At 39.4% G+C, this 10,985-nt stretch overlaps 1 protein-coding gene across 1 annotated transcript in view; it reads right to left on the reverse strand.

Annotated features, from left to right (window-relative positions):
* The window catches only part of LOC117454383 (gamma-aminobutyric acid receptor subunit alpha-2), a 48,247-nt gene extending 37,639 nt beyond the window's left edge, over window positions 1-10,608 (reverse strand). Inside the window, exons 1-3 of the mRNA XM_034093606.1 lie at window positions 10,258-10,608; window positions 9,770-9,875; window positions 7,498-7,613 (exon numbers count right to left, since the gene is read on the reverse strand). Coding sequence (XP_033949497.1) covers window positions 7,498-7,613; window positions 9,770-9,840 — 187 coding nt within the window. The 5' untranslated portion in view covers window positions 9,841-9,875; window positions 10,258-10,608. The remainder of the gene's footprint in view (window positions 1-7,497; window positions 7,614-9,769; window positions 9,876-10,257) is intronic.
* Window positions 10,609-10,985: the final 377 nt, after the last annotated feature.

A 10,985-nucleotide genomic window follows, 5' to 3' on the forward strand; every position in this document is an offset into this window, starting at 1 on the left:
GCGACCTGCCAATTCACAGGAAACTCTTGTAAGATTTATTATGCCACAGTCACGTGCAAGATGTGATTTCAAGCGTATACATTTGTTTTAAATGTTCACAGTGATGTGATAGATAGGAAAAGCAACACTCTCATACTGTATGCCTCCTGTTTAAGTGGCGATGTGCAACGTGTGTCCGCGCCGCAGCATCAGGTCCATTTGCTTTCTCTACACTCTGTCTTTCAATAATTACTGAAGCTCCATCTCTCATGCTCAGTCAATTCAAAAAGCTTTCACGTTTTACTCTACACTCTGTACTACACGGCCAGCAGCATCTCACACAAGATCTAAAGAGATTAATTCCCCGCCGGTAAAGTGCTCTTCTGCATGGCAAGGTGGCGCCGCCGTTCAAGCCCCATATTATGAAAATGCTTTCTTATTTATAAGGTCATGTAAATCAGGAGGAAGTGGCAGGTCGGCGGGTAATAGGTGCAATCCATTTAGCAAGACATGCAGCCAGGGCGCATTCATTTATGTAAACCAGACTTGTGTGTGTGAATCAGGCTGATTTCAAATGATGTTTTACTGTGAGTCACAGTTAGTTAGTTAGTTTGATTTCTTTAAAGGGAGATGCTCTTCGTGGATGCACATGTGAAACAGCATCTCGGTATAAGCCGTGTTGGAGAATAAACGCTGTCACACTGCACTGCTTCTTCTTGTAGAAAGATACTTTGTGGTGTTCTGGAGGTTCACACGGGGAACTGAAATGGGTTCTTTTTAACAGTCCATTGTATCGTGTTTTGGACATTTCTTAAATCAAATCATTTATTTGTCTCTTAGGTCTTTCAGGGCAGACAAATTCTTCTTCTGTTTTTTACATGTGTGATTCTGATTGTTCAGCAGTACTGCAATACCACATGATACAAGTCTCTGTCCACCACTTTAAAGACACACTGCTCCGCCAGTCGAAAATCTGCTCAAAGATTGAATGAAGGTCAACCTTAGAGAGAAAAACCTGCAACAATTACATGTTGAGGCAGGCAAACAACATTATCCCTGACCCCAACCATGTCCTGAACAGCGAAAATGAATTGTTACCATCAAATCAGAGGTACAGGCTCCCAGGATGTAATCTGGTTAGACTGAAGCATTCTTTTGTGCACCAGTCAATCCTATAGATTCAATACAGAGATAAATCCACGGTCAAATGTGTAGAGGGTCTTGTGATGTAAAGTGAAATGGCTGTTCCCTCGTATCTTGTCTTACAAATGTGTCATGTTGATGTTGCAAATGGAGCTGCTGTGATGGAAGAACAATTTCAGACTTGATCTACCCATAAAGTATTATTGTATGGTGTCGTCAATTATCAGAACAACTTTTTTCATAGTTGTATTTTTTGAGAAGCTTCGTCCAGATTTCCTATGTTTTTTAACAAATATTGATTGTGTTTTTCTTCTTATTGTACAGCACATTTATACTTTATTTTATTTGTATTCTTTACATTCAAATTAGAATTGCACTGTAATCTCTTTTTGGATATTTAAAATGTTGTTTAGTTTACTTTAACAGGATACTTATTTGTACATTTTTGTTGGATTTTTTGGAGGGAATTGACTTGAAAGGCCTTTTACTTCATGGGCTAGCTGTTTTTTGCGTGTATACAGTATATGAGGGAGGCGTGTGGCGCAGTGGTTTAGTGCGTTTGTGTTCGTATCAGAGAGCACAGTTTCGAGCCCCACTGCAGTCAGCATGTCGTTGTGTCCCTGAGACACTTCACCCCAAATTGCTCCTGTGGGGATTGCACAGTATTGAGTATGTAAGTCGCTTTGGATAAAAGCGTCTAACAAATAACATGTAATGTAATATGAGATATTATGTACAGTTAATGCAGGTTTGTTGACATTAGTTTATCCACCACTGTCGACCGTGTTCAGGATTATTTTTTGTGATATTGCAGCCAGCAGAAACAATCAGTATCAATGAAAAGAGCCCACAACAATGAAGTTCCGAGTCCATTTGCATTGCATGAGTGGAGCAAACTCACAGGCAAAGCTAACCGTATTTGCACAAATGATGCATCCTCGCAGCAGAAAACCTAGGAAAGCACAGCCCTCGGGGAAAGTCCGTGTTTTCTATTTAAAAATATCCAGAGTGCATTTATTGCCCCAGGACGTCAGGACACTTATTTAAAGGAACGAGGACAATACCCAAAGTTCATTTATTCAGCAAGAACGGCCAGAAACATGTGCTCTTGTACTCAGCATCACATGGTGCAGATGGGCCTGCTGAACCATGTTTAATTGGTCAGACAAAAAATCCGTCTTCTTTAAGGGGCAGCGCATCCTGCCGTGCGACTACACAAAGGTCAGCTTCAGACCAAAAGCATCCGCAAGAAGAAGAAGTTGCACTGCTGGATGGGACAGGGACAGTGAAGGAAATGTCTTTACACCTGATGTCTTGTGCTTTCGGTGAATGGCTTCGATGTTTGGGTATAGTTAGCTTAGCTAGCTCTTTCTTCTTATTGTATGAGCAGCATACCAATGTTGTGTCAAATGATCATATAATCATTTAAAAGATATGAACGTATGTCTTATACTCGGATTGCCTTTTACTTTGTTAAATTGTATTTGTAGTCGTGCATGTGTTTAACAGAGACATTTGTTTAGGATTTACATTCCAGGAGGGCAAAAGGAAGTGTTAAAGGTGGATATGCAAACGGTGAATGGTTTTATGGTTTCATGATGAATGTATGGGAAGTACCAGTTGGATGTTTTCTTTGTACTATATAGTAAGCTGCGTTCGGTGTGCAGAACCTCTTTATCCTCTGACGATGAAGTTGCTCTGTTTTGCATTTGAGATCAATTTGAATTGTATTTGACTTTCTTTATTACTTTATTAAATACAACAACTTCGTCCATTAATCATTTATCAGTTTCTTTTCAGGATATTCGAATGTCCACAACAACCGACGTTTTGACATTACATTATATGTCATAATTCATTATCCTAGACAGCCTACTGGAGCAATTTGGGGTCAGATATCTTCCAAGGACATTTCGACATTTCAACTACTGGGAATCAAACCACTGCCCCTCTGATTGGTAGAGGCCAATTTCCCCCTGGACACAGCCGTCCTTATGTGGTCAACTATCAGAGGTAACCAATCCAACCAAATTCCTACCAATCGTGATCAAGTTTAGCTTCAGGTTTAAATACTATGGGATGCATAATACATTTGCGGCCGTGTTGTGATTTTCAGGAAAGCAGGTCTTTTTGGAAGAATCATGAATCATTTCAAAATTGGAACCCATCTATCTCTAAATCTGTCTGTTTTTGTTAAGTCTTGCATTGTATATTTGTTCTAGCAGCTGTTACCATTTCTGTGGAGTTTGATCGCCAATAATAACAAGCATCAAATGCATCAAACTCAACATTGTTTTATTTTAATATATGTCTGTTACGTATAATCTGACATATGCTTAAGCAATACCAAGAACCTTTACTAAAAACCTTTTTTAGGTTGTTTTGTGTCAATTAGATAACATCTACTCATATTTGACCAAAAATGTAATAATTACAGTTTAAATATTTACTATTTAAGGGTTATATAAAACTGTTTCCTGTCAAGGCAGATGGATGTAATAACCATGATATCCTGGAATGCTTTCTACTTAAGACACGAGTACCTTTTTTCTCTCAAAGCTCACATTGGAAAAGTAACCTGAGCCAACAACTTTCAAAGCTCCCAACAACTCCGGCATCCGTTACATTTTGACATAAAAAATGTTGCTTTAAAGCTGGAACATAATGCATTGCTCTGAGGGAGAAGTCGTAGTAAGATGACATGTTTTTGGGTTGGAAAACAAATTAGTGGCAGAAGTGTGAGTGTGAGCAGAAGTGAGCTGCCTCACACTCACACTAATGGAGATGTGGGAGCTACTGTGCTTTCATCCACTGGCTAGATGTCATGTGAAAGTGAAATAAAACCAGATGCTATATTTTAAAGCAGCTTCCACACTTAAGAGTAAAAGAATGCTGGATAAAAACAAGGTAGGGTTACATATCAGTCCACAGTCTTTACATGATGGGCTCTTTAAAGGAGCAAGGTATGTGTTTGCTTCAAAACCCAATAGCCATGTATAGACAGCCATTTCTGTGGCTATACTCTATTCTCTATAAATAAATTAAAGAGAAATGTGCACCCTAAGCCCACAAGGAAATTCATTCATTGTAGAAATGATTACAGCAGCTGTTTTTTTTTCCCCCTCCCCTGAAACCTTCTAGTAGCCTCGAGGGAACACGTGGGATCATCTTGAAAACCTCTGGCCTAGATTCATATTTCTCTTCTTTATCATTTGATTATCAATCGGAGCGGTAAACTGCTTCATCTCTTGTTCACACGGAAGGATAAGTTACAGATGTCCCGCACCTTGGGGAAAGGAATCTAAACAATATCTCAATGTTCCACTTTGATATAGGAGAACTACCATTTCCTTTACAGTCAATGGTTACAGCTCGGTTACTGATTTTACCCTAAGCTTTTTTGTAATGTTTTAATTGGAAATATATGTTGTATAAGGTAATTTTGTAGGCTATAGTTGTTAGTGGATTTACTGCATTACATTACACAGGTGTTCCTGTTATTTTGTCCATTTTGCAAAGCCGTGTTGAACTGCTCTTTTCTTCGGAGGGAATTTAAAAAGATGTCTCCGATTATCATGAAGGAAAGTCCAATGACTATCGGGTTAAATATATTTCATAATACACTGTATGTATGAAGGCAATGTGTAATGATGCTGTAAATAAGAGACTGACTATATCAGGGTTCACAGAGAGAGACTGTGGCATCCAATATATTTTAGTCACATGCGACTTGAACCGTGAAAACTATAAAAGGGACACATTTTGTTTACCAGAATATACTGTATGTCTCAGTGAACACCCTCCTGCAGCTGTGTTGAGGTGCTTTTCCATGCATTACAAACAACATGTTATAAACTTAGGTTCAGTTAAGCGTTAACATGTTTCTTCCACAGATGAGACATGAAGCTGTAACGTGTCTACAATGTGGAAAACTCCATCTGATGTCACTTTGACTGCTCCATGAAGTAGCCCATGTGTACATTCATGGGTACAGTATGGGTCTTAATGCACAGAAATGGGGCGAAGCCTGCGAGCTAGTTCAGGCAGTCAACGCGAGCACTTATGCTGCATTCATACATCACGCCCCCTTGCCACTCTACAACCAACCAAACAGAGTCTCCTTAATATGCTGCTCTATTTAACCTGCCAGATCTCTCTCTATGCTTTGCTTGCTGCTGCTATTGATGCAGCTACTCCACGTCACTGCTGCTCGCCTGCCCCACCACCACCCCAGCTTCCACCTGTAGGCTGGGGGTTAGTTATTTAATCATCACTCATCGTGCTATGTATATCTGTGGAGTGATGAGGCCCGAGCCGAGACGCCAAACTCAACTATATGCTGCTTTTAATAAACATGCTAAAGAAACACGTGAGTTGTCTGACTGAAATGTCTTTTATTTGAACATGTATGCTTCACTTACGCAACAGTCTACATAAGATAGCTGCACCATTATAGGTCCAGTGGTACAGGCTGAGTGCTGCCAGGCTAAAGGAGATCTGTTCCCCATATGGCAGCTCCGGCTGATGGCCCCAGGAATTTGAAATTCAAATGGGACCAAATCCTGAGGGAGGAGCTCAGCTTTGGGGTGAGGGGCCAGCTGGAAATGAGAGAGGTGAGGATGGAGAGGGAAGGCTGTGGCCCCAAGAGAAGACACACAGAAGGCACAACATGTCTTCTGCTGAGAGGGATACATATTGAATGCCTATCGTGATGACATGGCTGGAAATGTGTCATAACTCGCAAAAGCTGAGGAAGATGCTTTTCAATATTATATATTATATTAAATAATGGTTATATATATATATATTTTTTTTTTTTTATTATTATTATTTATTTATTTTTAATTCACTTTTCAAATTGTAGATATATTCATATTAAAACACATAATACCAAAACAAGGTAAACAAAAAATATAATTATTTTCAAATTCTGCTTACTGCTAGTTACATTTGTCTAGCTTGAGGTGTGCAATAACATTCTCTGACCACTTAAAGCACATGTGTCATATTCAAAGTACTTCAAGCCACATTTTGATTTATAAAATATGAATTTAGGTCCTTAATGAATGTTGGCCCTGCCTTTTTGGACCTGAAGAAGAATCGATAAACTTCAACTTGCATCAGATATAATATGTCAGGGGATGTGTGAAAATATATGAGATTAAATAGCATTCCTCCATTGATTTGTCATATTTCTTATTTGTCATATACTTCACTAAATCCACTGTTTTAATTGTTCCCTATATTGCCCCTAAGGTGTCCTTGGGTGTTATGAAAGGCGCCCCCCAAGATAAATGTATTATTATTATTATATATTATTATATTTAATTCTTTGAAGTAGGCTGTAAGGAAGTTTTGGGTTAGGGGTTTAATATGCAGACGATTGCATGCCAGAAGCTTGTCTGTTAAGAATTGTGAATAACATGAACTAAGAGCTGTTTTTAATTTCACAAACAACCATTGGCTTGTCAACCACATGTAGAAATATATTCATAGTCTTTCATTTAGCTTGATTACATGCTACGATGGCGAAGCAACTTTTTACATTTTTATTTGGACAAAATTGTATTAGAGAAGACCTTACAGGACAAGGAACAAAATAATGAAAGCTATTTTTTTGCGATTAAAAGCATGTCAATAAACTATAGTGTATGGCTGGACTTTCATGTGATCCTCATCTCTGAGTATGGCACTTAGTGAAATTGAGACTGACACAGATGATTTAGAGTGTAGTGGTGGCTTGGCAGATTTCCATTGAATCAACATTAACCATCATGCCAGTAATGGCAGACACGCTATGGCTTTCAGACCTGAAAGTGCAAACATCTCTACTAGACAAATATTTCAATTGCTCCAGTATTATCTGGTCATATCTTATTGTAAAATAAAATCTACTGAATGCCACATTTCACTCAAAGTGCTCTTTTAAAGAAGGGATGGATGCAGGATGTTAGAGTGATCCAGATCCAGTCAGATTCTCCAAAGGTTCACCATGCAGCACAACTGACACTACGCCCACTCATTCAGCAGGCGGTTTCCCCAAAAAATGTAAGCAAGGATATAACCCTCTGCGGAGTTAAATGTGGACAGTTTGGCTGCTGTGACTTTCCAGGAAGTGAAGTGAGCATTATATAACTTGTTTTTTTGTTCAAAAAGTGTGTTTGTCAATGTATTCTTGAGGGAATTGTTGCTGAAGGCACTACAAATCTGATGTTTAAGTGTTTTCACTCCAAATGAGCCATCAACTGTGCTATATCTTTACAAGTCGAAGCTCTAAGCATGTACAATGATTATGTTGGATGATAAACATACTTTTGGATTGGAAGTGAAATGATAATGTTCTGTACATCTAGAGATAGAAGATGATTTCCTTACCTCCAAGACCTGGCCGTAGACGGTTGTCATATCCATCCAGCAGGCTGTCCAGGATGCGCGTGAACAGGGTGATGTTGGTTTTAAAGGCATCGGATTGGGCATCGCAGCTCACTGACCTGGGTGCCGGAAAAACAACAAGAACATGAGCAGACACTTCAACAAGCAAGAATTTGTTTGATTAAATGTTAAAGCTATTCAGAGTCATAACTCTGTGTTCCACAGAGGCCTGATTTATGGGGAATAAAAAGGGGTCGTTATTATCTGGCAGAGATTTCACACATGCCCACACAGACGCACACACATACACATTGTTTCTCATCCACATGGATGACCCAGTTCAAGGCAGAACATTTGTGAGCCATCTGATCTTGAAGCCAAAACACAACTGAATATGCAAATCTAATCAGAGCTAGAGATTCATTGTAAATAAATTCAGATAAGGGCCTACATTAAAGCTTGACATATTCGCCATTGCCAACAGCTCTAGTGATGTAACAAACAGGTTTTGAGGCTTATTCAATTTAAGCAGGAATGTCTACAATAGTCATCATTTTACACATCTGGGTGATTTCTGTTATCATATTTCTCTCATTAACATCTGAGAAAGTGTTAATGTAGCCGACTTCTTATGTGATAACCTAATAGGCTAGGAATAATGTATTTCTTATCTTTAAGTACAGTATGTTAGCAACAGTAGGCTAGGCTACTTTACCACAGTTTAAATCTACTTGTTAGAACCGCTAGCCCACTTGAAAACTCTGCTAGCATATCCAATTCATAGATCATCAATCTGCATTAGCATGTGTAGGAAACAAAGGTGGAGGAGTTTATAGAGGAAACCTTTACATTTATCCCAGAAACTGTTCATTCATATCTTTTCAATTCATTTGTATTCTTCAGTGTTAACATTTGCTTGCTAACGTTAGCGGTCTGAGTAAGCTAGCTGATTTCAAGGTTTGCTTGGAAGTTAGCCTTCTAAGTTAGCTAAGAAATAGTCATGTTTGTCTCTAAAGAAGAACAATTTCAGCTCTTACATAACTATTAAAGATACTTGTATGCATTGTTGTGGAAGTTAACTAAGCTCTGTAATGTTGTGTTGTAGCTTCCTGTTTAATAAAGTTGGAAACCTCACAATTTAAGACAATAACTTTGAGCAAAATGGCTTCGAAGCCACAAAAGCTAATATAAGAAAAGCACAACAATGTTATCATATTTATCCTGTTAACAAATAAAGTTTGGTTTGAGGTTTTCCTTGTCTTCCCATGTTTCACAGCAGACATTTTGTCTTGTAATCACACAAGTACAGGTGTTACTAATTACATTTGATGCTCTACTCAGGTGTCCCAGATTGTGACATTGAGCCATCATGTTGGGCTATAATACACTAATGTATCCATTAATCTGATTCTGACATGATTCATTGTATTTTCTACACCTTTGCATTAACTGTAACATGTGAACATGTCTGCCATGAAAAAGGCCTACAGCCTAGCATGGACAATTTGGCCGCCCCAGGCAACAGTAGTGGGGACACATGCCTATTGAATAATGGATTATTTAAATGACCTGTCATGCTTGTGACATTGACAGTTTTTCCCTTTTGTCAACTGTCCTCTAGTGAGCGCTCAAATTAACCAAACTGTCACTCCCAATGGGCTATCCACAGACACCTTTACACCTGAGGTGTCAATGTGATAACACTGTGGGAGCTTGGCAACAGTCAAAATGAAAGCTATATATATCAGACTTAATCATTTAAACTAATTAGACCTTATAGTGTACTGTATATTGTTGTATTGGCCTATATTTTTCTTTTAATAAGCTACTATTTCGTATTCCCTTTGAGAAAAAGGCTACACAATCACAATGCAAGGTTTGTATTTGCTGTAGCAATTATCCCATATTAGAATGGGCCATTCAAATAACTGTTAAATAATAAAACTCGAGCTGCTCTTTGGAATGTGCAATATCAAATAACCTTGGAAACCAGTAGCCTATGGATTATAAATTGTATTATAGGCTAGATAATTACCCGCATGCCCTAAGGGTTATTTTTATGGTCAGACTGAGGATATGAAGGCGGTAAACTGCCTCTCCTGCCTCCTGCGCATTGAGTGCCCACTGATAATGAGCCCTGCGTGATGATAACATTTAAAAAACTTGATAAATGGAGACCCCCAGTCCCCAGAGACTCAGTGGGTGAGTGATCCCCGGCATTCAGCTCGTGCACTATCATCGCTTCAAGGCGTCTCCCCCCATTCAAAGCACTCACCTGGTTTTCCAGAGAGCAGTGAGCGCCAGCAGGCAGAGGAGAAGTGGAGGAGCGCTCTCTCTGCTCCACATGGCTGCTTCAACACCTACACACAGCAGGGCAGCCGCTGCAAGGAATGGACGCGCAAATCAACCGGCTTGACACGCAAGTGGATTTCTTTATATAACATGCAGACGTGATATCCAACACTTATATCTGGGGATTCCCTTCAGCTCACAACAAAATAAGAGAAGAAGAAGCAGGCTGCAATTAGTATTCACTGACACGTCCCACGCCTCCACTCACTGAACATACCCACAAAGATTGCAAAGAGAACGATCTGAAGAAGTATTTAGACGATTACAAATCATTACATGCAGAAAATAATCAATAATATGAGAGGCAATGTGGGATCAAGATCTTTTCCATGATACAAAATAAAGAAACAAACGTTTCCTTTGTGTCTGAGAGGGGGATTTACAAAAACATAAATTAAAAAAAACACTCACCTCAAGTGCAGAAAGTACCTGCTGCAGCCGGATTCGTCGAAGATGCAAGAAAGTTAAATCACCGCTCTCTCCTGTTGTGATGCGACTGAATGAGTTCAAGTGTGTCATGAGAACAAAGCTGCGAGCATTGATAAATCATAGTCCCAGCCAGCAGCAGGAATGCACCCGAAATGCACAGGCTTTCATAGTGTCCCCCCTCCCAAAACTAAAATAGGAAAAAAATGATAACAATGAGATGGTAGGAAATTAAATGTAAAACATAAATAAAAAAAAGCAGCAGTTGCGGGAGATGATCCTGATGTTTTAAATTGCCCCTGTTCAGCTTCCCCCCCTCAGCTGGTTAAAAAAAAAGCTCGATGTGAATCGTGATAAGCAAGAAGCACATCTCAGTCTCCCTCATCTCTCCACAGAAAAACTACAAAGGCTGAGGAGGAGACCCACTGGGTCCTAGAGACGGTTTGGTATGCATGCAGACCAGTGAGGATGTTAATGAATGTTGTTTCCACTCACAGCCAATGTATAGTGCCATATTGATTATGCAAAACAGCCAGGCTGTGTTGCACGGTTGCGATGGAAATTGCACCTTTGGAAATGGAGTCCATGGGTTCAGCCATTTTGGTCTGTTTTGTGTGTCACCAACTGCTCATGAGCCTTGGGTTTCTTTTAATTTCAGGCTCAACAAAGGTCTGCTAATTACACATGTGTACTTAAAGTGATGGAAAAGCCTT

This window comes from Pseudochaenichthys georgianus, chromosome 10 (assembly GCF_902827115.2).
Source record: "Pseudochaenichthys georgianus chromosome 10, fPseGeo1.2, whole genome shotgun sequence".
NCBI lineage: Eukaryota > Metazoa > Chordata > Actinopteri > Perciformes > Channichthyidae > Pseudochaenichthys > Pseudochaenichthys georgianus.